The 22,548-nt window shown below is 37.8% G+C and overlaps 1 protein-coding gene across 3 annotated transcripts in view; it reads left to right on the top strand.

The window, feature by feature from the left end:
• Positions 1-18,650, top strand: part of gnai2b (guanine nucleotide binding protein (G protein), alpha inhibiting activity polypeptide 2b) — a 55,728-nt gene extending 37,078 nt beyond the window's left edge. For all 3 annotated transcript variants that reach the window (XM_042507258.2, XM_042507272.2, XM_042507265.2), the window contains exons 3-9: positions 1,035-1,176; positions 6,428-6,588; positions 12,546-12,674; positions 15,211-15,340; positions 16,510-16,663; positions 16,846-17,038; positions 17,476-18,650. In XM_042507258.2, the coding sequence (XP_042363192.1) occupies positions 1,035-1,176; positions 6,428-6,588; positions 12,546-12,674; positions 15,211-15,340; positions 16,510-16,663; positions 16,846-17,036 (907 nt within the window). In that variant the 3' untranslated portion in view covers positions 17,037-17,038; positions 17,476-18,650. The remainder of the gene's footprint in view (positions 1-1,034; positions 1,177-6,427; positions 6,589-12,545; positions 12,675-15,210; positions 15,341-16,509; positions 16,664-16,845; positions 17,039-17,475) is intronic.
• The last annotated feature ends 3,898 nt before the right edge of the window (positions 18,651-22,548 follow it).

Genomic DNA, 22,548 nt, shown 5'->3' with positions numbered 1-22,548 from the left:
TGCTGTAATGTGAGTTTCTGAGTGTTGGAGGTATCAGAGGTATCAGAGATGTCTGCCTTGGCTTGAATAAAACAAAACTAGATGGCACTTGGCTTGTGGTGGTCTTTTTTTTAAATATTTGAAAAACTCAACAACAATGTCTCTTTCTAGAAATCATGACCTCGTTACTCAAGACCTTGCTGTGAGCAGTTTCGTGTAGGAACTATTTTCTTTCTACCAAACCTGCCAACTTAATCACCATGCAGAAATAAGCATGCATCCACTCATGGACAAGAGGCTCATGCTTATAACAGCATAGCATGTAAATATTAATGGCGTCGTCCTCGGGCTGAAATGTAACATAAGCTAGCTCAGTGATGCTAGGTGAGCTAGCAGTAGATGCACGCCACCTTCTGTACAGAGATGCAGTTGGCGTTTGTAGTTCAGTAGGAAGAAAATAGTTCCTATATGAAACAGCTGGAAAAGAGGTATTGCTGTTGAGTTTTCCAACTGTTTTTTCTTTGCACTTTGAGCACCACAAGCCGAGTGCCATCTAGTTCCATTATATTGGAGAAAAGGCAAACATCTCTACTGCCGGTATCTCCAAACTTTGGCATCTCACACTAACACAATGTAGATTGATAAACAGCACTACAGGTAAGAGGTATTTGTATTTTTTGATTTGGGGGTGAACTGTCTTTTTTTTGATTGAAGTAATAAGGTATATCGCTGAAGTATTCTCACTGATAATAAAATATTAGTGACTGCTTTGAAACCTTAATTTTAATGTCGCAAAGACGGCAGGATACCCACTTGCCATAAAAAAAATCTTATTTCAGAGCTGCTAAAATAAATAATTTTATTTTAACAATGGATCAAATGACTACATGTAATGTTAATGTCAATGGGGCTGCTTGTATTGATGAACCAGTGCAGTTTCCCTCAGCACTACAGGGTGTTTTGAATCAGACGGAAGACAGGCATGGGGGAAAAAAATGAAAACCTATCCTTTGATGTGCACTCTAATAAATATTATTTATATTTTTCATTCTCAGGATCATCCATGAAGATGGGTATTCAGAGGATGAATGCAAGCAGTACCGAGCTGTGGTTTATAGTAATACCATCCAGTCTGTTATGGCCATTGTCAAAGCCATGGCCAGTCTCAAGATAGAGTACAGCAACCCTGGCAGAGTGGTGAGACGCACAAGCACACACTCAACACTCAAAAACACAATGCATTTTTATAACATAGCATTTATAACATAGCAGCCTGAAAAAAATTGTCATTGTGCAAGAAGGCAGAATTCAACTGGCCTCACTAACTGTGGACAGATCAGGATCTCCCTCAGGCCACAACAAAACAAAGCCTGTTTTATCAACAGCATCTTGTAGTTGCAAAGCCGCTGCAGTCCTTAAGACTAATACTTGCCCAGAAGACTTTGCCTTTGTTTCTACAAAACACTGTGTCCCTTTCACTTTTCTTTCCGTCTCAAAATAATAATGAAAGCAAAACTCAGCTGCAAACCCTGCCCATTATCTCTGATACAAGCGTTTTACTCCCTCGCGTATCTGTATTCCAGTATAACCCAGTGAACCAAGATTATTTCAAGACTGCGATACCTCTGGGAAAACAGGTTTGTTTCTCAAATCACGCCTCCTCTCGGCAATTCTTGTTCAGTCAATAAAGCTGTGCCAAACTGAATGCTTGATCATGTGATTTCCAACATTCACCTGTTCAGCCCTTTTTCTCAGCTGTAAGAATTGCCGCTGATACTAGAAACTAGAACACAGTGTAATGCTTCTCTGATCCATCTCTGGATCCTGCAGGGAAAACTGTCCTTGTCTTCGACAGGCTTCACCTCCTCCATCTTTGATCTGCTCTCTCCTAAAAGTGGCAATATACAGAGAGAGAAGAGGCTGCAAGTGTGCGTAATACCAGCAGCCGCAGCTCCACTGAGGGCTGCTTTGGGTATTGGATTTATTCTGAAGCACTGGCACAACACATTTTAACAGAACATTTAGTTTGCCAGGTGCTCTCTGCGGCCTCAGCAATGACACAAATGAATTCATTGTTTTGAAGGCTACCACCTGTGAAAGGAAGACCTTACAGGTGGGCAAGAATTGTCTGGTTTCTGCTTTTTAAACAACTGTGATTCATCATTTTATAACTTCTTTGCATGTCTGTTTCTGCTTTTTGTTTGGACCGAAGGCCAAGACAAACCAATATCAAAGAATTAGTGGTGACGAAGGCCAACTGTTGTGTTGCCTTATGTCACTTAAGGTCGCCTGTGTCTCAAACAAAAAGTTGCACTTGCTCTTTTCTTGTCATGCATCGAACAGCCAATCGGAAGGATTTCATTCACTGATGGGCTCCATTGCCTATTCAGCATGCTGAGTAAGCCAGAAAAAAAGCAGGCTAGTTCCAACAGTAAGGGACACATCGCAAAAACTAGGGCGATAGACACACACCAACAGCCGGACACCGACCAAGGGCCGACCGTCATTTGAGAATCAGTGTTGATGAAAGCCCCCTGCTGACTCATCCTCACATTGTAGCGTCTCGGACAAATAGTTGCACAGGAACACACCAAACCAACGGCGTGTGTTCTGCACCTGTGTCCATACCAGCAGACAGCGGCCATCTGTAATAGGCATTTAAAATAGGAAAGGAAGACCACCAGTCAGTCAGCAAAGCTAGTTAGCCACTTTAGCTGTTTGTTTTCATTTTTCATTTCAGTTTGTCTTATTGTGCACTGAGCTGAACTGCCAGTCAGGGTGATTTCATTCAGCGGCAGGCTCCACAGCCGCTGTTGATTCAACATAGTCAATCGGCCAAAAAAAAGCCGCTGAGGGTTGACGAGGGCCAACAGTGCAGGACACACCTCGGCGATGAGTGCAGAGGGCGCTCAAAATTGGCACAACGTTGGCGGACTGCCGACTGTTGCCCCGAGCTTTAGTTAAACGCCTCCCCCAAACAGTAATTGTCAAATCATAGCTTAGCAGATCTAACAAAGCACGTCAGGCCTGTCAAGATCTGAATATATCCACTTGTTGAGGCGGTTTTCATTTGGAATTCAGTAAGTAAGTCTGGAGGATGGTTCCTTTCCTTTCTGCCTTTCAGAAACAAAATTATTGGAGTAAAGGTGTGTGAATTGGATTTAACTGTGTTTTTATTTGCTATATCATAAGATGCAAATGTCAGCTTGTCTGGCTAACTCCTGCTGCCTATAATCAAGTGTTATTTCCAATTCTTATGGAGTGGTGCAGAAATGAGTCCATTTTAGCACTCCTGGTTCTCTCGTCTTAAAGTCTATGGGTTTTTTGAATGGTTTTTTGGTTAGATGCTTGTAGTAAGGTCTGTGGTTAACGCAAGCTCAAGAGACTTTCACGTTTTTTTCTACGACATAAAGGGGAGAGGGAGATGCATCTCTCCTCAGATGCTTTTCATCCATATTTTGCCTGTTAAATGAGCTTTTGGGAGTTTTTTTTCTTTCTTATTTGCTGTGAGGGTCCAAGATCAGAGGGTGTTGTTTGTTGTACAGATTGTAAAACCCCCCTGATGCATTTTTTTTTATGAATCAGCTGGAAACATTAAAAAGTCAGTCAGAAAGTGTGTTTTCAACCACATCATGGAGCTAACAACATGGAGCTTCATTAGCTAGCTACTGATCAAATCTGCTTGCTTTTGTTTGTCAAATGTCTGAAATCAAGGACCCACTGTTTCAAAAAATTACTGTACTAAGAATGTCAAGTGGAAATCTACAATTTTACATCAGTACCATTGTAAACTGTTTGCCTCATGCAAACAGAAAGATTGACAGGCATAGCATTAGAAACTAATGGGGTCAGGCCCTTAGCAACCAATTCATTTGCATCAGTAAAAAATCAGTGATTTCAGTTTCTCCAACATGAGGAACCTTTTTTTTTTAACCTTCGTATGATTATACATGTAATGTCTTTGGGATTTTGGGACTTTCGGTTGTTTCCTATGTGGCCATTTGCCATTTGTGATTATTTTTGACATTTTATAGCCTAGATTGAAAGCTTAATAACAAGAATTTATAATATTGAAGTACAGCTTTAATCAACGCACATACACAGAACTGCATCAGTGCATTCATTAAATACAAAACATACAGAGCGACAGACACACCCTGCACACACATGAAAACACATGCCACCATCAACATCAACAAGTCACAGCTTCGGGCTGAGATGCAGTCTGCTGCACTCTGAGAACGCTATCGGCCTATGAACAAGCTGTCAGTGAGGTCTAACAGTGGCTGAAGTCGTTCCTGTGGAGGAGTGTGTGTCAGTGTGCTTTGGCAGCGTATGTGTGCTGTAAGTGAGGCTGTCATAAAGGATTGAGGACTCTGCTGTGGTCATTAGAGCGAGATAAATAGATTTTTTTTCCCCCCTCTGACAGATCTTTTCAAATGGCTGCATGTACGTGACGATACTCTCACAGACTCCCACACATGGCAATTAGTGTTCTAGCCTGCCCATACTTACACACTACAGCATTGTAGTACACACATGCAGATTGTGCATGTGCAACGAAATCAAAATGTGCACGTTATCCACGCTATTTGCTGTTTAGTTTGGTTTATGGAGGAGAAAGACTTCTAACAAATATATTACAGTCCCAGAAATTTACTGCTATATAAATCACTTAGGATCCAATTGATGAGCTTTAAAAAAGCATCTCTTTTGTTGGTGGTGTGTAATTTCAACAGTCATACTCACTGCAACAAAAAAAAACTCTAGAATAAAACAAGACTATTTGTCTTTTTCAAACATTTGAATGCACAAAAACTCTGTAAACTTAACTGTTATCGTCCTCACAATACAGAAGTGGTGATTGATGCTCACAAATAACAAGGTAAATAAACGTCAGTTGGCTGAATAAAAACCATTAAAAATATAAAATCACAGCTACCCACAAAAGGAGCGAGGATGTATTTGCTGCCTGACAGAGAAGCAGGTTGAGATGGATACTCGTTTTCCCTCAAATGTGACAAATACACACAGTAAACATTGTGAAATGTATTCATTGTGAAGTATTCCTTTATTTCAGAGAAGACTACATACATATTCATAATTCTTGTACACAGAGAAACAGTTTATCCAGCAGCCAGATACTGACCAGTGATTAATCACTGTTTTATTGTATTATTTCACTTATTTTGAATAAAGCTCAGAGAGGATTGGTCATTTTATGCCAAAAGGAAGATGGAGAATTGAGAGAAACAAACATGGTGGAAAACAGCAGGAAATCAAACCACACTCTGTTTTTGCATCCCTGCATGCTGTTACCTGAGTCATGTATTGGCTTGGATTATTATAGGTTTTAGTGATAGATAGATAGATAGATAGGCAGATAGATAGATAGATAGATAGATAGATAGATAGATAGATAGATAGATAAATTTAGATAGATTTAAATAGATCTTTTCAAGATAGCCTTAAAGTCCTTCTCCTTAGGTTAATGTCCCCAAAACGTTTGGAGGTAGGGGACATGAAATACTTGCATTGCTTACTGAATATGCCTGATGGGTATTCTGGTGTTGTTCTCTAACTTATGTTTTTATTTTCCCATTTTATTTTTCATTTTCAGAGTAAAGAGCTGAACTGAAAATTAAAAAAAAAAAAAAAAAACTAAACTGACTTTTGTCTCTGCGAAGTTTGTCACTGGAGAGGTGTTTTCGCATTCATCTACTGAAGGGGGTACTGTGTGTGCACTTTCCCAAAATATGAGATTCAAATGTACACAGGGCAAAATTTACATGACGAATCAAAAGCAATTCTCTCCAAGGTTTCCTCTGATACTAACGGCAGCAGTCTTGATGTGCGCTGCCCTTTCACCAATCAATCTTGTGTGAACAGCACTGGAGAAAGCAGAAAGCCATAGCGAAACAAATTTCTCAGTGAGAGAGGCAGAATAGATCTGCACCCTGCCCCTTTTCTTTTTTTCACTTTTATATGGGAAAATCATGTTAAACACACTATTAGTATTGTCATTTAAAAAGTGTCTTGAGTGAGACTTTAAAATAATATTTACTAGCCAATAAGTTCATCGGAAATGTTGGTCTCTGTAGTTGTCCTGGGTGTCCTCGCTGTAAAAAAGATTCTTTCTTAGAAAAATTTCAATATGAGAAATAAAGGACATGATCAAAAGTCACTGCAGAAATGCATTTTAGAGTGGAGCCAAAGCTCATATGAGGCTTCCGCAGTTTGTGTTAGACAAAATAATTTTTTCAAACCCTGTCAGTGTACATATGGGCATGTGTCTGTTCCATTAAGAAAAACTATCCTTAAATTATGTATTATTGTTGCTTCAATCCATACACAAGTCTGTACAGTAGATACAGATGATGTAACAGTTTTCATGTATTTTTTAGCAGTGATGCTCATATTGTGACTTTGTCCTTATCGCCCCCTGCAGGATGATGCCCAGCAGCTCTTCGCCCTGTCTGCTGCTGCTGAGGAACAGGGCATCTTTCCTGATGATCTGTCCAACGTGATCAGGCGATTGTGGGCTGACAGCGGCATACAGAGTTGCTTCGCACGGTCGCGAGAGTACCAACTCAACGACTCTGCAGCGTAGTGAGTGTGAATTTATTTATATTTTAAACTGTGACGCCACGTAGGATTTAAATATGTTTGTTTTTTTATAAAAAATAACGTGCCGGCTTTTGTACTAGAACTTGTGATGCAACAATCTATCTATTAAAGCAGGGATGTCAAATTCATTTTAAGTTGGGGTCCACATCCAGCACAATTTGATGCCAGGTGGGCTGGGCCAGTAAAATCATCAGGTATTTTACAGTTTAACAAACTTTGATACACTAAAAATGCTTGAGTTTCAGTTTGGCTGTAGTTTGAGATGAGATGAGAAATCAGATCTGAAATCAACTACTTCATGGAGCAATGTTTTTTTCATAGGGCCTCGATTTTCAGATTTGTAGTATAGACATTTGGGGCTTTTACTTTGGAAAATTTCCAAAGTTATACAATAAATATGCTTGATTTTTGTGTCTGTTTATAGTCAGAAATGTCCGTAACTGAATTGTACCAATCATCGTCAGGGATTATCTATTATATTTTTATCTCCAGCAACCCAAAAAATCAAAGAATAAAGACATTTTTCTCGCAATTTAGTAGTATTAACTTCATAATTAGTCTGAGATCATATTGGTCGGGCTCTGGTATTAATGACTTATTTAAAATCTCACACTTAGCAACGTTATCCAAAAAAACTAAACAAAACCTAAAACACAACTCCTCCCGCACCAGTTCTGGCTCTAGCACCCTTATCCCTCCAACGCATGGTGGGCCGGTTCTTACCCAGGGGCCATATGTTTGACAGACCTGCCTTAAAGTGAATGTTGGACACAGTGGTGTGATCTGAGGGTGTCTTTCCTACTTTCTACCCTTCAACTTCTGGCCCCTTTGCTCAGACCACACTTATCTGCAATCTGGGCATTAACTTTGATCTAAACTACACACCTGTAAAGTTTTGTGAGCTAGGGGCATATAGTTGGGGGGGCATTGGTCCCTTTCCTATTTCCTACCATCTTCCAACTTTGCCTTCGTTTTGATCTCAACCACTAACCTGTAAAGTCTGATGACTACATTTACAACACCTGACAATGTTCTCAACAGCTTCAGTGGTAGTTTCCTCTAGAATAGGTGGCACCAGGAACACATTTCACCATCACACACACACACACACACACACACACACACACACACACACACACACACACACAGACACAGACACACACAGGCGCATGAGGTGAAAACAATAACAGCCGTTTCAACATTGTTGCGACTGGTAAACATTCAGGCTGTTGTTATCAACATTGTCCCCGCATATCCTCCTTTACTTGTACATTTATCCTTAAGCACTCTACTCCTGCTTTCGCCGGACGCTTTTGTGTTTCACCACTATAAATGTAAATGTGGCCAAGCAGGAAACCTCACAGCTACCTGCCAAATGTGCTCCGTTTGTCATCCTGCATTCTGTTTGTTATTCATATGAGAAAATAGTGTCTCAACAGAAACAGTGCATCTAAAGGTTATTTTTTAAAAGATAACAGAGGCAAAAAAGTGACAGTGACAAAGGTCTGGGTGTTTGTATTTGGTTCATGGTTTTGTGATTAAATCTTAAAGCTGTTTAATAATCCTGTGTTTGGGGGTGCTGTTCTGTTGGGATTGTGATGGATCTAATGGTGCACTCCTGTCAGCCTCTCTCATACGCGCTGTATTGAAAAAGTGTCTTTAACTTCCCTGGGGAGCTACAGAGACTGGAAAGATAGTCCAATAACTTCCATTTAGTGATTTTTTTTCTGCCTCTCTGGGTTTGATTCTTTAATATTGTAACCTAATATGCATAGAACTGAATAGTTTGTCCTGAGGGATGAAAACATTGCATTAGCCTCCAAGTAAACTCTGAGTTGATAGTCGTGATGATAAATCTCCCAAGTGACACTTTTGTTTTTGTTTTTTTGTCTTTTTTTTAATAAGTTGATAAATGTTGTGGCAGTGTTATATAAAGTAAATTATATGAAGTAAGTATTTTTAATTGCTGTTGTGTTGAGACAGGAAAAAAAAGTTTAATAATTTATTATGCTTTTTATTGACTTCGGTAAGTCTGCCAGGTTTTGTTCATTCATTAATTATTATGATACAAGTACAAGAGTAATGCTGGGTTTATAGCTCTTTTTGTCTGTGAAGCGAAGGTTGGCTGGGCCACTACAGCTCCCAGCTGGCCTTGGACGATGATGCAATGCTTGTGTAAGTGGAGCAGGTTGTGTCAAGCATGGTGAAGATGCCTCCGCACTCCCCTACTGACCAACAGTCTGTCAGAAAACAGAGAAAAGACAAAAAGGGACAGAGGGAGATTGAGAAGAGTTGTGAATGGAGAACTGAAAGAGAGCGAAAGTGAAAGAAATGCAGCCAACCTGATAGACTGAAAGAAGGAGACAACCCACTGTCTTCTTACTTTGTGTGAATTGTGTGTACGTATGTCTGTGTTGCTTCGACCCTTTGTAATGTTCCATTCAACATTTTTGGGTACTACCCATTGCAAGTAGCTAAAGACCCATTATTTTACTGTTAGGAGACAAGTCAACTTTTAAGTCTCAGTGAAATGAAAGTAAGCATCCTTAACTTCTGTATTGTGAGGTATTTCCCAGTGAAACACAATATTTAAGCAGTGTACAGTCACAAGAGGATTTTAGATTAAATCCTTAGTATTTCATTGAACCACTAAAAAAGTGGACAGGCTTAACGTTTACTGTGATGCGGAGCTTCAGCAGACTGTTGGCTCAACACACACCTCCCATGTTTTTGATCAGGAAGATGTTGAGACAGAGATAAATTAATTAATTGAAATAGAGTGGTGCAGGAACGAGTCCTAAAACCCAGAAATGAGTAAGCATTGTATTTTTTTAATAGCCTAAAATAAGGTCTAAAATGAGTGAAAGTGGTGTAGTTTGTTTATCGTCTAATGCTAGCTCTTTACTTCTGCCGATTTCATTTACACTTAAGAAAATCATGAAGTGGAGTTCATTTATTTTAAGACCATTTTGCTGAACAAAATGTGCAAGTATCATAAACGTATTTGCCACAGATCTTATTTCCTGCAGTAATCCAAAATCCCATGTAAAAAAAAACATACAAACAAAACCCAAAATTATACAAAAAAACATAAAACACCAAACACCCAGAAAACTCAAGATAATAATTCTTAAATATTAGAAAAAGATTTAAATGTTGATCAAAATAATTGCCAATTAATATTCTGTCAACCGACTGATTAATTAACTAATCATTTCAGCTGCACTTGTATAAACTGTTTTAGTAATTTAATTTCTAACAATATAATATATAATATGAACTCTTCCTTTTTTAATGCAAAACTCTTAATCTGTACCATGATTTAAGCATTCAGATAAATGTATTTTTAAAAAAAGTACAATATTGTTCTCTGAAATGTAGAGGAGTAAAAGTATAAAGTGAAATTAGAGGAAAATACTCAAGTACATGTACCTCAAATTTGTTCTTAAGTACACTACTTGAGTAAATGTACTTAGTTACATTCCACTGCTGAATACATACACATTATTTTTTCACTAGTATATCAAATTCACTAAGTGGGAGCAAATCAGTAGAGAATATGCAAGTTGCCATAGAAATCCTCCCGCCAAGGATAGTACATAGTACGAGTGGGTCTAGCGATAATCCCAGCGGTCTCAGACATTTCAGTCAGCCATTTCACATGGGGATTTTTTATGTGAATACAGAGTATGTGCAGAGTTGATATTAGTCATCCATGCTCTAACCTCATCTCACTTCCCACAAGCTACACTAAGCAAAGCACAGATTGGAGATTGGAGAGTGACAATAAAACTTTCCCTCCCAAAAATCTGCATTAGATAGAGAGCCTTACACCAGGTCTTACTGTTGCAGGAGATGTAATAAATTTTTGACTGGCATGGATAAATCATAACACCGCTAAACCAACAGATATGCAGCAGTAGACTAGGACATTAGCTATGCAGTGGATAATATTTAACTCCAGCATAATAGTTTCTTAAGAAATGTTATGTACTGTTGAGCAGCAGCAGTTAACCAAGTACATTTACCTATATATATATGTCAGTGGTTTGTAAAGAGTGCAGCAGAGAGAAAGGCAGTAGTGTAAACAGTACCAACAATTTTGATGTACTGTGTTAGTATTCTGTGAATAGTAATGCAGTGTTGATGTGTGGATTATTACCTAGAGTGTCTTGTGTGTGTGTGTGTGTGACACGTGCCATGGTGAGTTTGAGCTAAGGCCAGAATATAGAAATGATAATGTGAATGGGCTGCATGCAAGACAACAGTCATTCTTACATCCCCAGAGCCAATATACAATATGTGCCTGCAATGAGCCATTGTGAAAGCCCGACATCAACAACCCTGGGGGAAATATGCTTTAAAACCAATTCAGCGTATACACTCATGATACTCAAACATATGTATATCACCACTATGTGGTAAATCAAAATATCTTAGTGGATGTGCCAAACACTACAAAAGAAGAAGTTATCTGAAAAATTTCCTGGGTTAAATTAATTCAGCCAGCAGTGCGGGTGGGCAGTGTAACGTCAGCCGGAAATTCTATTATAATATAGAATATGGAAGAAACAGTCCAAATCCAAAGAGTCAACAATTAGAATGCTGAAAAAAGTCATACTGAACTACGTTGAAAAATGCCATACTATAGCATGCGGTAAAAACAGTCAAAAAAGACATTGTTGCAGATGCCGATAAAACTTATGGTACAGCATTTTGAAGAAGTTTTTGGTGTAGAATTTCAAAAGAACAGTCCAAAAAGTCAACGTTTAAAATGTTGAAAAATGGCTAACTATAGTAGGAGTAGCGTTTGGGGTCAGGGCGAGGGCTAGGAATTCATCATTGTAAATGTCAAAAAAGTAACAGTATAGCATTTTGAAGACGTTTTTGGTGTAGAATTTCAAAAGAACAGTCCAAAAAGTCAACGTTTAAAATGTTGAAAAAGTCATAGCATAGTATGTTGCAGAATGCCATACTATAGCATGTGGAAAAATGGTTGAAAAATTAATTGTTCCAAATGTTAAAAAAGTCATAGTATTGCATTTTGAAGACTATAATAATATAGAATGTGGAAGAAATGGTCCAAAAAGTCAACATTTAAAATGTTGAAAAAAGTCATACTATCATAATAATGCTGTAATAATTTGACTTTTTCTAACATCATGTCAATGTACTGAGTTGTACTATGCTGGTGGTATTGCTGGTTTTACCATGTTGTAGGTTGAGCCGGTCCCTTAAAGACAAAGTTGCTTTCTTTGCCTGTTGTATTTTACTGTAGAGGCACCTGGTCCTGGTTCATGTAGATGTCCAAGCATGCAGCCATAGTGACTTAAAAAGTAAATGCATTCTGGTGGGGCTAAAGCGGCTAATTGATATTTTTCTAAAAACGACCACCTCAATCTGCAGCTCTCCTCAGCTTTCAAATTTGCCATATCGTATACAGATCTTATGAAATACATCTAGTTTTCCACAACTTGTTTCCAATCCCCTTACAAAGTTAAAACAAAATCAGTTACTCCAGGTTTAAGTAAAACTGTTTGGAGCTGCAGTTTGGGGAAGAACCCATGTATTTGTGTCTATTCTACATAATGCATTTGGTCATAACTTAATTATTACAAGGCCTTTGCATAATCCCTTAAAAGCCTTTTAAAAAGGCTAATGAAAGCTATCAAGTAAAGTTTAACTGTCTGTAATTGAATGCAGCAGAATATGACTCACTGCTGAATGTTCACTAAATTGCTCAAGTTCATTACAGTTCAAGGCAGTTCGGTAAAATGCAGTGTGTTTAGTCTGATGTTAATGCATCAGATTTGTGTGTGTGTGTGCGTGTGCGTGTGCGCAGCCTGTTTTTTCTTTCTTTTCCATGCAGGCTGCAAATCATGCTGAAATCTCTGTCTGTCTTATCTGTCTCTCTTTCTCTCTGTCTGTCTCTCTCACAGTTACCTGAACGACCTGGAGAGGATAGCTAAAGCAGATTATATCCCCACCCAGCAGGATGTGCTGCGAACTCGGGTTAAGACCACTGGCATCGTGGAGACTCACTTCACTTTTAAGGAACTGCACTTCAAGTAAGGCCATATAGCACTGATCTGATATCTGTTTTAAGGGACATCAGATACTTCAGAAACAAAAAAACAAATAAAAAATAGTAATAAATGAACAAGAAATTTAAAAAAACACTGCTATCTCCATTCTCACCCTGTCTCCCTTTCACCAAAACAGTCGCTTTAGCCATTTGCGACCAATGTGAGAGTCCAGGGAACTTTCAGCAATTCACCTGCAGTGAGAAGGTGTATTTGACCTCCAGTAACCTGACTGGTAATGTGACCCCCTGATGTTCACTCATCTCTGATGCATGCTTGCAGTCTTATTTGGTGATACATAAAAATACTGCCAGATGTCAGTTTGTCTTGTTAGCCACCCAGCACAAGAAACATGACCGATACTGAATCAAATGTCCTTGTGGCTATTTTGGGAGATCAGCCTTGATGTTAAAGTATAAGCAGGTCCGTCATCATACGTTTCTTTGATATTGCATCAGGATCTGTCAGTGTGAGCAGTGACATCACCTTACCAGCCTCCTCCTAAACAAATTGCTAGACTTTATTCTCAACATTAATAGCATCAAGGGGCGACTGACCCTCCTGGCTTGAAATGTGCAACTCAGCTACGCATAAGCTAAATTATACCAGCAATTAAAAGCTTAATTATCATGATTTCACTGTGAGCTGAGTAAATAAATTAGATTCTGCCCACCCTGCTCTCGCTCAATACCACCAGAGCTTTATACAGTGCTAACATTTGAGTGTGTCTCACATGGCGCTGTAGGTCTTACATAAAATATACTCTGACCCAGCCTGAGCACTCGAGTGTGGGATATTAATGGATGTATAGGTATATCTCTTGATAGAGGATGCGTGAGACATATACAGTGTTTAAACATTTTATAACAAGACATATACATTCCGAGTGTTGTATTCTGCATAAAGTATGTCATGTAATAGTGAAAAAACTGTATCTCTGCTCTTTTTCTTTATTTTAGGTATTGATATGTATATGAAATACCCAACACTTTTTAAAGCAGCTAAATAGATCTGGTTGATAACAGCAGCTACGTCACGTCATGGCTCTTGTGTGACCTGTTTCCTGATAAACTCTTTGATATTTACCTTCTGTCACTGCCTCAATATTTGGCCTGAATAATACATGAAGGCAATCAATAAGAAGAAAGTCACGTTTTTATAAGTCTGTCCTGTTTGCCATAATAAGTACAGAAAGGAAATGCTTGTAGAAACAAAGTGGTGTCAGCTTTTGACAATGGCTCAATTTAGATCTGTCGAAATGATGCTTCTTGTGACACCTCACATTTGCCCTGTGTATCATCAAAATATGGCAGCTCTCCTTGATGTCGTTGCTTCAGCCATATGAAGGGTTTTTGTTCTCACCTCTAAGGCCTTGTTCAGACTCACGGCCCGAATCAGATTTTGGCATATCTAGAATGTATGCAGATTGACTTAAGAAAGTCTGTACAGCAAAAAAGCTTTTTACCCAAGTGCTGTTGTGCAGTTGAATCAATCATTATGCAATCATGTGTGATTGATTAAGAGCCACACCACACTACCACACTGTCCCCCTTAATACTGTATTACTTATTATTGTGCCTTCATAACCATTAGTGCCTTGTCTTTACTTTGTGACTATTTTTAGTTTATTTATTTTTTAATGTATACTGTGCACCACGGGGAGTTTGCAGTTTCTTTGAATGCTTATTCATGTTATGGCAATGTTCTTCTTCAAAATGTAATTTTTGCAGATCGGATCCAAGCCACATTTTGCGGTGATTTGAAATAAGATTCTAACTGGATTTATATTGATGCATCTCAGTCCAGATTATCAGGCTGCTCAAGTTGGATTTCAAAGTGTCTTTTGTGTCACGTTACTATATCGCTGAAGTGGAGCTTTTCCATCTGAGCTGCGTGTAAGTATCTGGGTGCATTTATACTCTATTTATGTACAAATACAGATCTAGGTCTATTTCAGATGATGTATTTGTCAATGCCCTCATACTTCCATGCGTTCTTCATGATAGCATAGATACAGCCATGAGGTGGCATTAGAGTGCAGAGTCAAACACTTCACACAACAACAAATGAGGCGATGGTGGAGGAGGTAGTAATAAGGTACTTTTTAACAGGCAGCATGGTAGACAGCAAAGGTCTGAGTCCATTACATGTATCGTGATGTTTTGAAGAAGAATGCTTTCAACTATATTGTTCATTTTTTAAATGTCTTGTTCATCTCCTACAGTCGTTTCTTGCTCTCATAGCCCAGCATTGATGCCTGCAGTCTTTTATCAGATATCTGACAGACATCTCTCCACCTCCTCATCACTTCTGTTCTCAAAGCAGTCTCATGAAAACTTAATGTACATCCAGGGATGGAGTGTCACTAACTTTCTATTTCCTACCTTCCTCACCGATATCCTTCCTGAAATGTCTCTTCAGTACCCGGCTCTCTATCTGCTTCACCTTACTGTCTTTCATTGTGACCTCCTTCCCCTCTACACACGCATAATGTATCTCCTTTACTTCATCCCCTGTGCAGAATGTTTGATGTGGGAGGCCAGCGCTCGGAGAGAAAGAAGTGGATTCACTGTTTTGAAGGAGTCACAGCCATTATTTTTTGCGTTGCACTGAGCGCTTATGACCTGGTGCTGGCCGAGGATGAGGAGATGGTAAGGGGAAAAAAAAACCTTCTTCATGGATGACTTAACTTTACGAGCTTCATAAATCTGCAATTTGGCTCATTTTCAGTATGAGGTAGTTTAGATTGTAGAGCGTTACACATATCCCCCCTCCCTCCTTTTTTATAGCTTGATAATAGCAAGGTCCAGGTAGTGAAACTGGTTCAGTGGTCCATTTATAGTTAAACCAATGGAGTGTAATTATGCAGTAAAAGCAAATTTTTCAAGTGATTTGATCCATTTGACCTAATTTCTTGAACTGTTTAAAGTGTTCAGGAGAGACTTGGCTGAAAGATGCTTTGAAGAACCTCCTCTGCAATGGTTATTCCTCCCATTTTAAATATTAAACAACATTGTCCCCTGGTGGCAGCTCTGATATGTTGGTGTGCTTCAGTAGAGGCCTTCAAGGGAAATGTTGGTATTTCTGTGCCTAGATCCTATTTTCCAATGTTTTATTTCTAATGTATATTGAGAAGGTAGGTTTTTGGAATTAGTCCAGTATTGAGCAAGAACGCAGCCGGCAGCCGTGAAACAAGCTGCAGCGTAACCACACAGGTCATTTTGTGCATTCTCAATGTACGTCCACTAAAAGTGCATTTTTTTTCACTGACAGGCTCAGATTGTTATTGTTAAGTGCCAAACAACATAATGGAAAATATCCTACAAAGATAGACATTTTTGTTAAAGAGTAAGATCCTTTTTGTTTAACCAGAAACAGCCCCCAAATCACCATCACCTAATCCAACAGTTAACAGTGGAAAGATAAACCAAGATGGCTTTATGAGTATTATTGTGTGTTTTATGATAATAAATTAAATGGGATTTAATGGTTTATGGTTTAATGGTTCAAAAAGGACCTTACCCTTTAACAAAAAGGCTATCTCAATAGGGAACTTATATTAACTATCTAAGTCTGTCAGAGGCAAAAACACACACTTTTAGTGGACGTATGTTGACGGTGTGCAAAATGCCCCAAGTTGTTACATTGCAGCCGGTTTTGACGTTGATGGCTGTAGCCCTCTCTCTTAATACTGGAATAATTTGAAAAATTGTTGTCTCCATTTGTCACTTAGACATATTAAAAATATGGGAAAATATGGTCCCGACTGAAAAATAAAGAAATTTCCCTTTAATCCATGACTAACTTTGCTTCTCTTTAGAACCGAATGCATGAGAGCATGAAGCTATTTGACTCAATCTGCAACAACAAGTGGTTCACGGAGACTTCCATCATCCTCTTCCTCAACAAAAAGGATCTCTTTGAGGAGAAAATTACTCGCAGCCCCCTTACCATCTGCTTCCCAGAATACACAGGTAAAGCGCTTTAATGGTTAAACGTTTCAGTATGACTGCAGACATGCTGCGGTGGCTGCAGTCGGGACAGTTTCAGCTAACAAACACGAATCACATCCTAACAAATCACAGCATGAGAAAATGTAATACGTCATCTTAATAACAAAACACTCCCTCGTCTTTCCAAACTGTCTCTTTCCCAGGAGCCAACAAGTTTGATGAAGCAGCAAGTTATATTCAGACCAAGTTTGAGGACCTGAACAAGAAAAAGGACACAAAGGAGATCTACACCCATTTCACGTGTGCCACTGACACCAAGAACGTGCAGTTTGTTTTTGACGCTGTCACTGATGTCATTATTAAGAACAACCTGAAAGACTGTGGTCTTTTCTAAAGGTAGGACAAAAGGATGATGAAATATATGGTATTACCAAACAATTGTAGGTAGTTTAGAGGTTCCAGAGCTCATTTTTAAGCAAAAATGTCAAAACACGCTGGTTCTAGCTTCCTGAATGTAAATATTTTAGGTTGTCTTACTTTCGTACAACAGTAAAAAAGTGTATATTTGTTTTGAGCTGTCTGTCAGATAGGAAACCAGCGATTTCATTAATTGTGGATGACATTTTGTATCCCCAACCAGAAAATAATTGTCAACTTAAACAATGCATGTAATTATTATTTGCAGCTAGTTTAAGCACAGATGGCTGGCATCCTTAAAGAGAGAAAGTTGTGACTTTGAGCAGCTCTAAATCTGTGTGTTTAACTCAAGCTCTTCTTTTATTTTTCATTGTATTTATCTAAAGGTGATATTTTTTGTCTTTCTGTCCATTCAGGAAAATGCCTGACGCAAACAGACTGCATGAGAGACTACAACAGCCATGTGATGATTACTGCTTTTCATAATGAAAACCATAACAGACTTGATTCCTAGAGGGGAAACCTTACATAACTTCAACAATCACTGATTTGCAACCATCACATCCTCTGTCAATTGTGTTAATATTTTTTTGAAATATATTTCTTACTGCTCTTGATCAGGGGTTCTCATTCTATTCATACTGAGTGCCTGTAAATAGATATTTGACCAAGGACCCCCTTATTGGTTTTTAAATTAGATTTGTAACATAAATTATATTATCCAGCTGGCTCACATGGAAAATAATTGTTGAAAGAGGAAAACTTATCATAATAATAACCCATTATCTCATCATGCCACATGGCAAATGAAAATGCAGCAAAATTAAAGTATTTTTCATCCTTTATGGGCCTTCAAGGATTGGTCTGAGAACCACTTTTAAGGGTAATTATTTGATTTGATGTGGCTCATTTTTTGTATTCAGATCTCTTTTTGAGTTTTTTAGGTTTTCATTTTACTTTCCTTATTTGCTTTGAAGTTTAGTATGAAGATACAGTACAAAAGAAACAACTTTTTATAAAAACCACATTAACTTATGTTAACTAATGTTGGCATTTTATGAACCTTTTGACTGCACAGAGCTTATTTTTAGAAGAAAACAAACAAGCATGGAGAATGAAATAGATGAAGGGAAAATGTTTTTGTACAATGTTTACACGGAATCAATAATCACGGTTGTACTATAGTGCATTGTTCTGCATGACTGTCCATAGATTAGCCTGTACCCCCCTCAAACTGAATAACATTCCTTAAGTAACTTCTTTAAAGAAACAAAACAGAAATGGTTAAGTGTCACTTTTAAGATATCTGCAAGATTTTTAAGTGGTTATGTCTGTTCCTAACATGGATTGTTCTGTACTATTTGTTCCATTCAAAGTCTTTCTACATATGTTTGTGCCTTGATATCTGTTTACACTTGTTCTTTAGAGTCATGCTATCTCCATAGTGTGAATTAGGGCTATTTCTACTCCACTTCAGTTCACATGATTTAAGATGCACCACAACACAGAGACAAATGGATGATAGCCGTTCATTAGTATTAAGATAACAGTCATTCACAAGTTAAATGTAAATAAAAGTTTGCTCACATGATCTTTTATTCTACTGTGTGATGTGTTACGAGGAAATGCACAAAAAGCATATTTCATGCCTCTATGATTCCCTGAAGCCCAAGAGGCAAGAGAGAAAGAAAAAGATTATGCATTTTTTTGCAATATGTTGTTTTCAGACGTTTTTTCGACATGTCAAAATTTGAATTTGTCAAAAAATGGCTGTAAACGACATATGATAGCTTGTTGAGACATGTTATAGTATAGCATGTTAAAAATACATCATGGAATACCCTTTACGAAAAAAAGTACTTAGTGTACGAAAATATCAAATTTTGACATGTCAAAAAAATGTCTGAAAACAAAATTTTATGTCATACTATAGCATGTTCAAAAAGTGGCCAAATACATTAAAAAAAAAGCCACATCGAAAAAATGGCTGAAAAGGAGATATTAGTATAGTGAGGTGAAAGATCTCAAATTTTGGCATATCTCAAAAAGGGCTGAAATCCGTATGTCGTAGCCTGTAGAGACATGCCATGGCACAGCATTCAATGTGGATTTCAGCTGTTTTGGGGACATGTCATATTGTGACATTTTTGCCATACTATAGCCTTGCATTTTCAGTCATTTTTTGGACATACCAAATTATGGTGTTTTTTGCCCTTTTTTACAACTTTCTATACTATGGTGTATCTCTGAAGGCTATTTTATGAGTTTTTATGTTGCTTACAGCTGATTTTGTGATATGTCATATTTTGACATTTTTGCCAGACTCTCGCCTTGCATTTTCGGTCATTCTTTGGACATACCAAATTATTGTGGGTTTTTTTGCCCTTTTGGCAACTGTATCTGCTATGGCTTGTCTTGGAAGGCTATTTATGTTGTTTAATGTGGTTTTCAGCTGATTTTGGGACATGTCATATATTGAAATTTTTGCCATACTATAGCCTTGCATTTTCGCTCATTTTTTGGACATGCAGATTTATGGTGTATTGGCCCTTTTTGCAACTTTCTATGCTATAGCATGTCTCGAAACGTTATTTTATTTCGTTTAAAGTGGTTTTCACCTGATTTTGGGACATGTCATATTTTGACATTTTGACATGTCATATTTTGACATTTTTTGCCATACTATAGCCTTGCATTTTCGCTCATTTTTTCCACATGCTAAATTATGGAGTTTTTGGCCCTTTTTGCAACTTTCGATGCTATGGCATGTCTTGAAATGCTATTTTATGTTGTTTAATGTGTTTTTCACCTGATTTTGGGACATGTCATATTTTGACATTTTGACATTTTTGCCATACTATAGCCTTGCATTTTCACTCATTTTTTGGACAAACCACTTTATGGTGTTTTTGGCCCTTTTTGCAACTTTCTATGCGATGGCATTCCTTGGAGGGCTATTTTATGTTGTTTAATGTGGTTTTCAGCTGATTTTGGGACATGTCATATTTTGACATTTTGACATTTTTGCCATACTATAGCCTTGCATTTTCACTCATTTTTTGGACAAACCACTTTATGGTGTTTTTGGCCCTTTTTGCAACTTTCTATGCGATGGCATTCCTTGGAGGGCTATTTTATGTTGTTTAATGTGGTTTTCACCTGATTTTGGGACATGTCATATTTTGACATTTTGACATTTTTGCCATACTATAGCCTTGCATTTTCGCTCATTTTTTGGACAAACCACTTTATGGTGTTTTTGGCTCTTTTTGCAACTTTTTATGCTATAGCATGTCTCGAAACGTTATTTCATTTGGTTTAAAGTGGTTTTCAGCTGATTTTGGGACATGTCATATTTTGACATTTTTGCCATACTATAGCCTTGCATTTTCGCTCATTTTTTGGACAAACCACTTTATGGTGTTTTTGGCTCTTTTTACAACTTTTTATGCTATAGCATGTCTCGAAACGTTATTTTATTTCGTTTAAAGTGGTTTTCAGCTGATTTTGGCACATGTCATATTTTGACATTTTTGCCATACTATAGCCTTGCATTTTCGCTCATTTTTTGGACAAACCACTTTATGGTGTTTTTGGCCCTTTTTGCAACTTTCTATGCGATGGCATTCCTTGGGGGACTATTTTATGTTGTTTAATGTGGTTTTCAGCTGATTTTGGGACATGTCATATTTTGACATTTTTGCCATACTATAGCCTTGCATTTTCACTCATTTTTTCCACACACAAAATTATGGTGTTTTTGACCCTTTTTACAACTTTCTATGCGATGGCATTACTTGGGAGGCTATTTCATGTTGTTTAATGTGGTTTTCAGCTGATTTTGGGACATGTCATATTTTGACATTTTTGCCATACTATAGCCTTGCAATTTTTGTCATTTTTTTCCACACGCCAAATTATGGTGTTTTTGGACCTTTTTGCAACTTTCTATGCGATGGCATTCCTTGGAGGGCTATTTTATGTTGTTTAATGTGGTTTTCAGCTGATTTTGGGACATGTCATATTTTGACATTTTGACATTTTTGCCATACTATAGCCTTGCATTTTCGCTCATTTTTTGGACATGCAAATTTATGGTGTATTTGGCCCTTTTTGCAACTTTCTATGCGATGGCATGTCTCGAAACATTATTTCATTTGGTTTAAAGTGGTTTTCAGCTGATTTTGGGACATGTGATATTTTGACATTTTTGCCATACTATAGCCTTGCATTTTCGCTCATTTTTTGGACAAACCACTTTATGGTGTTTTTGGCTCTTTTTGCAACTTTTTATGCTATAGCATGTCCTTGGGGGCTATTTTATTTCGTTTAAAGTGGTTTTCAGCTGATTTTGGCACATGTCATATTTTGACATTTTTGCCATACTATAGCCTTGCATTTTTGGTCATTTTTTGGACATGTAAACTTATGGTGTATTTGGCCCTTTTTGCAACTTTCTATGCTATGGCATGTCTTGAAATGCTATTTTATGTTGTTTAATGTGTTTTTCACCTGATTTTGGGACATGTGATATTTTGACATTTTGACATTTTTGCCATACTATAGCCTTGCATTTTCGCTCATTTTTTGGACAAACCACTTTATGGTGTTTTTGGCCCTTTTTGCAACTTTCTATGCGATGGCATTCCTTGGGGGGCTATTTTATGTTGTTTAATGTGGTTTTCAGCTGATTTTGGGACATGTGATATTTTGACATTTTTGCCATACTATAGCCTTGCATTTTCGCTCATTTTTTCCACACACAAAATTATGGTGTTTTTGGCCCTTTTTACAACTTTCTGTGTGATGGCATTACTTGGGAGGCTATTTCATGTTGTTTAATGTGGTTTTCAGCTGATTTTGGGACATGTCATATTTTGACATTTTTGCCATACTATAGCCTTGCAATTTTTGTCATTTTTTTCCACACACCAAATTATGGTGTATTTGGACCTTTTTGCAACTTTCTATGCGATGGCATTCCTTGGAGGGCTATTTTATGTTGTTTAATGTGGTTTTCAGCTGATTTTGGGACATGTGATATTTTGACATTTTGGCATTTTTGCTCATTTTTTGCACATGCAAATTTATGGTGTATTTGGCCGATATATGCAAATTTATGGTGTATTTGGCCCTTTTTGCAACTTTCTATGCTATGGCGTGTCTCGAAACGTTATTTCATTTGGTTTAAAGTGGTTTTCAGCTGATTTTGGGACATGTCATATTTTGACGTTTTTGCCATACTATAGCCTTGCATTTTCACTCATTTTTTGGACAAACCACTTGATGGTGTTTTTGGCCCTTTTTGCAACTTTCTATGTGATGGCATTCCTTGGGGGGCTATTTTATGTTGTTTAATGTGGTTTTCAGCTGATTTTGGGACATGTGATATTTTGACATTTTGACATTTTTGCCATACTATAGCCTTGCATTTTCGCTCATTTTTTGGACAAACCACTTTATGGTGTTTTTGGCTCTTTTTGCAACTT

The sequence above is a fragment of the Plectropomus leopardus genome, chromosome 2 (assembly GCF_026936395.1).
Source record: "Plectropomus leopardus strain MGB_pleo_1.0 chromosome 2, ASM2693639v1, whole genome shotgun sequence".
NCBI lineage: Eukaryota > Metazoa > Chordata > Actinopteri > Perciformes > Serranidae > Plectropomus > Plectropomus leopardus.
The sequence above is the reverse complement of the archived record's forward strand: the minus strand, read 5'-3'. Positions and strand labels throughout refer to the sequence as shown.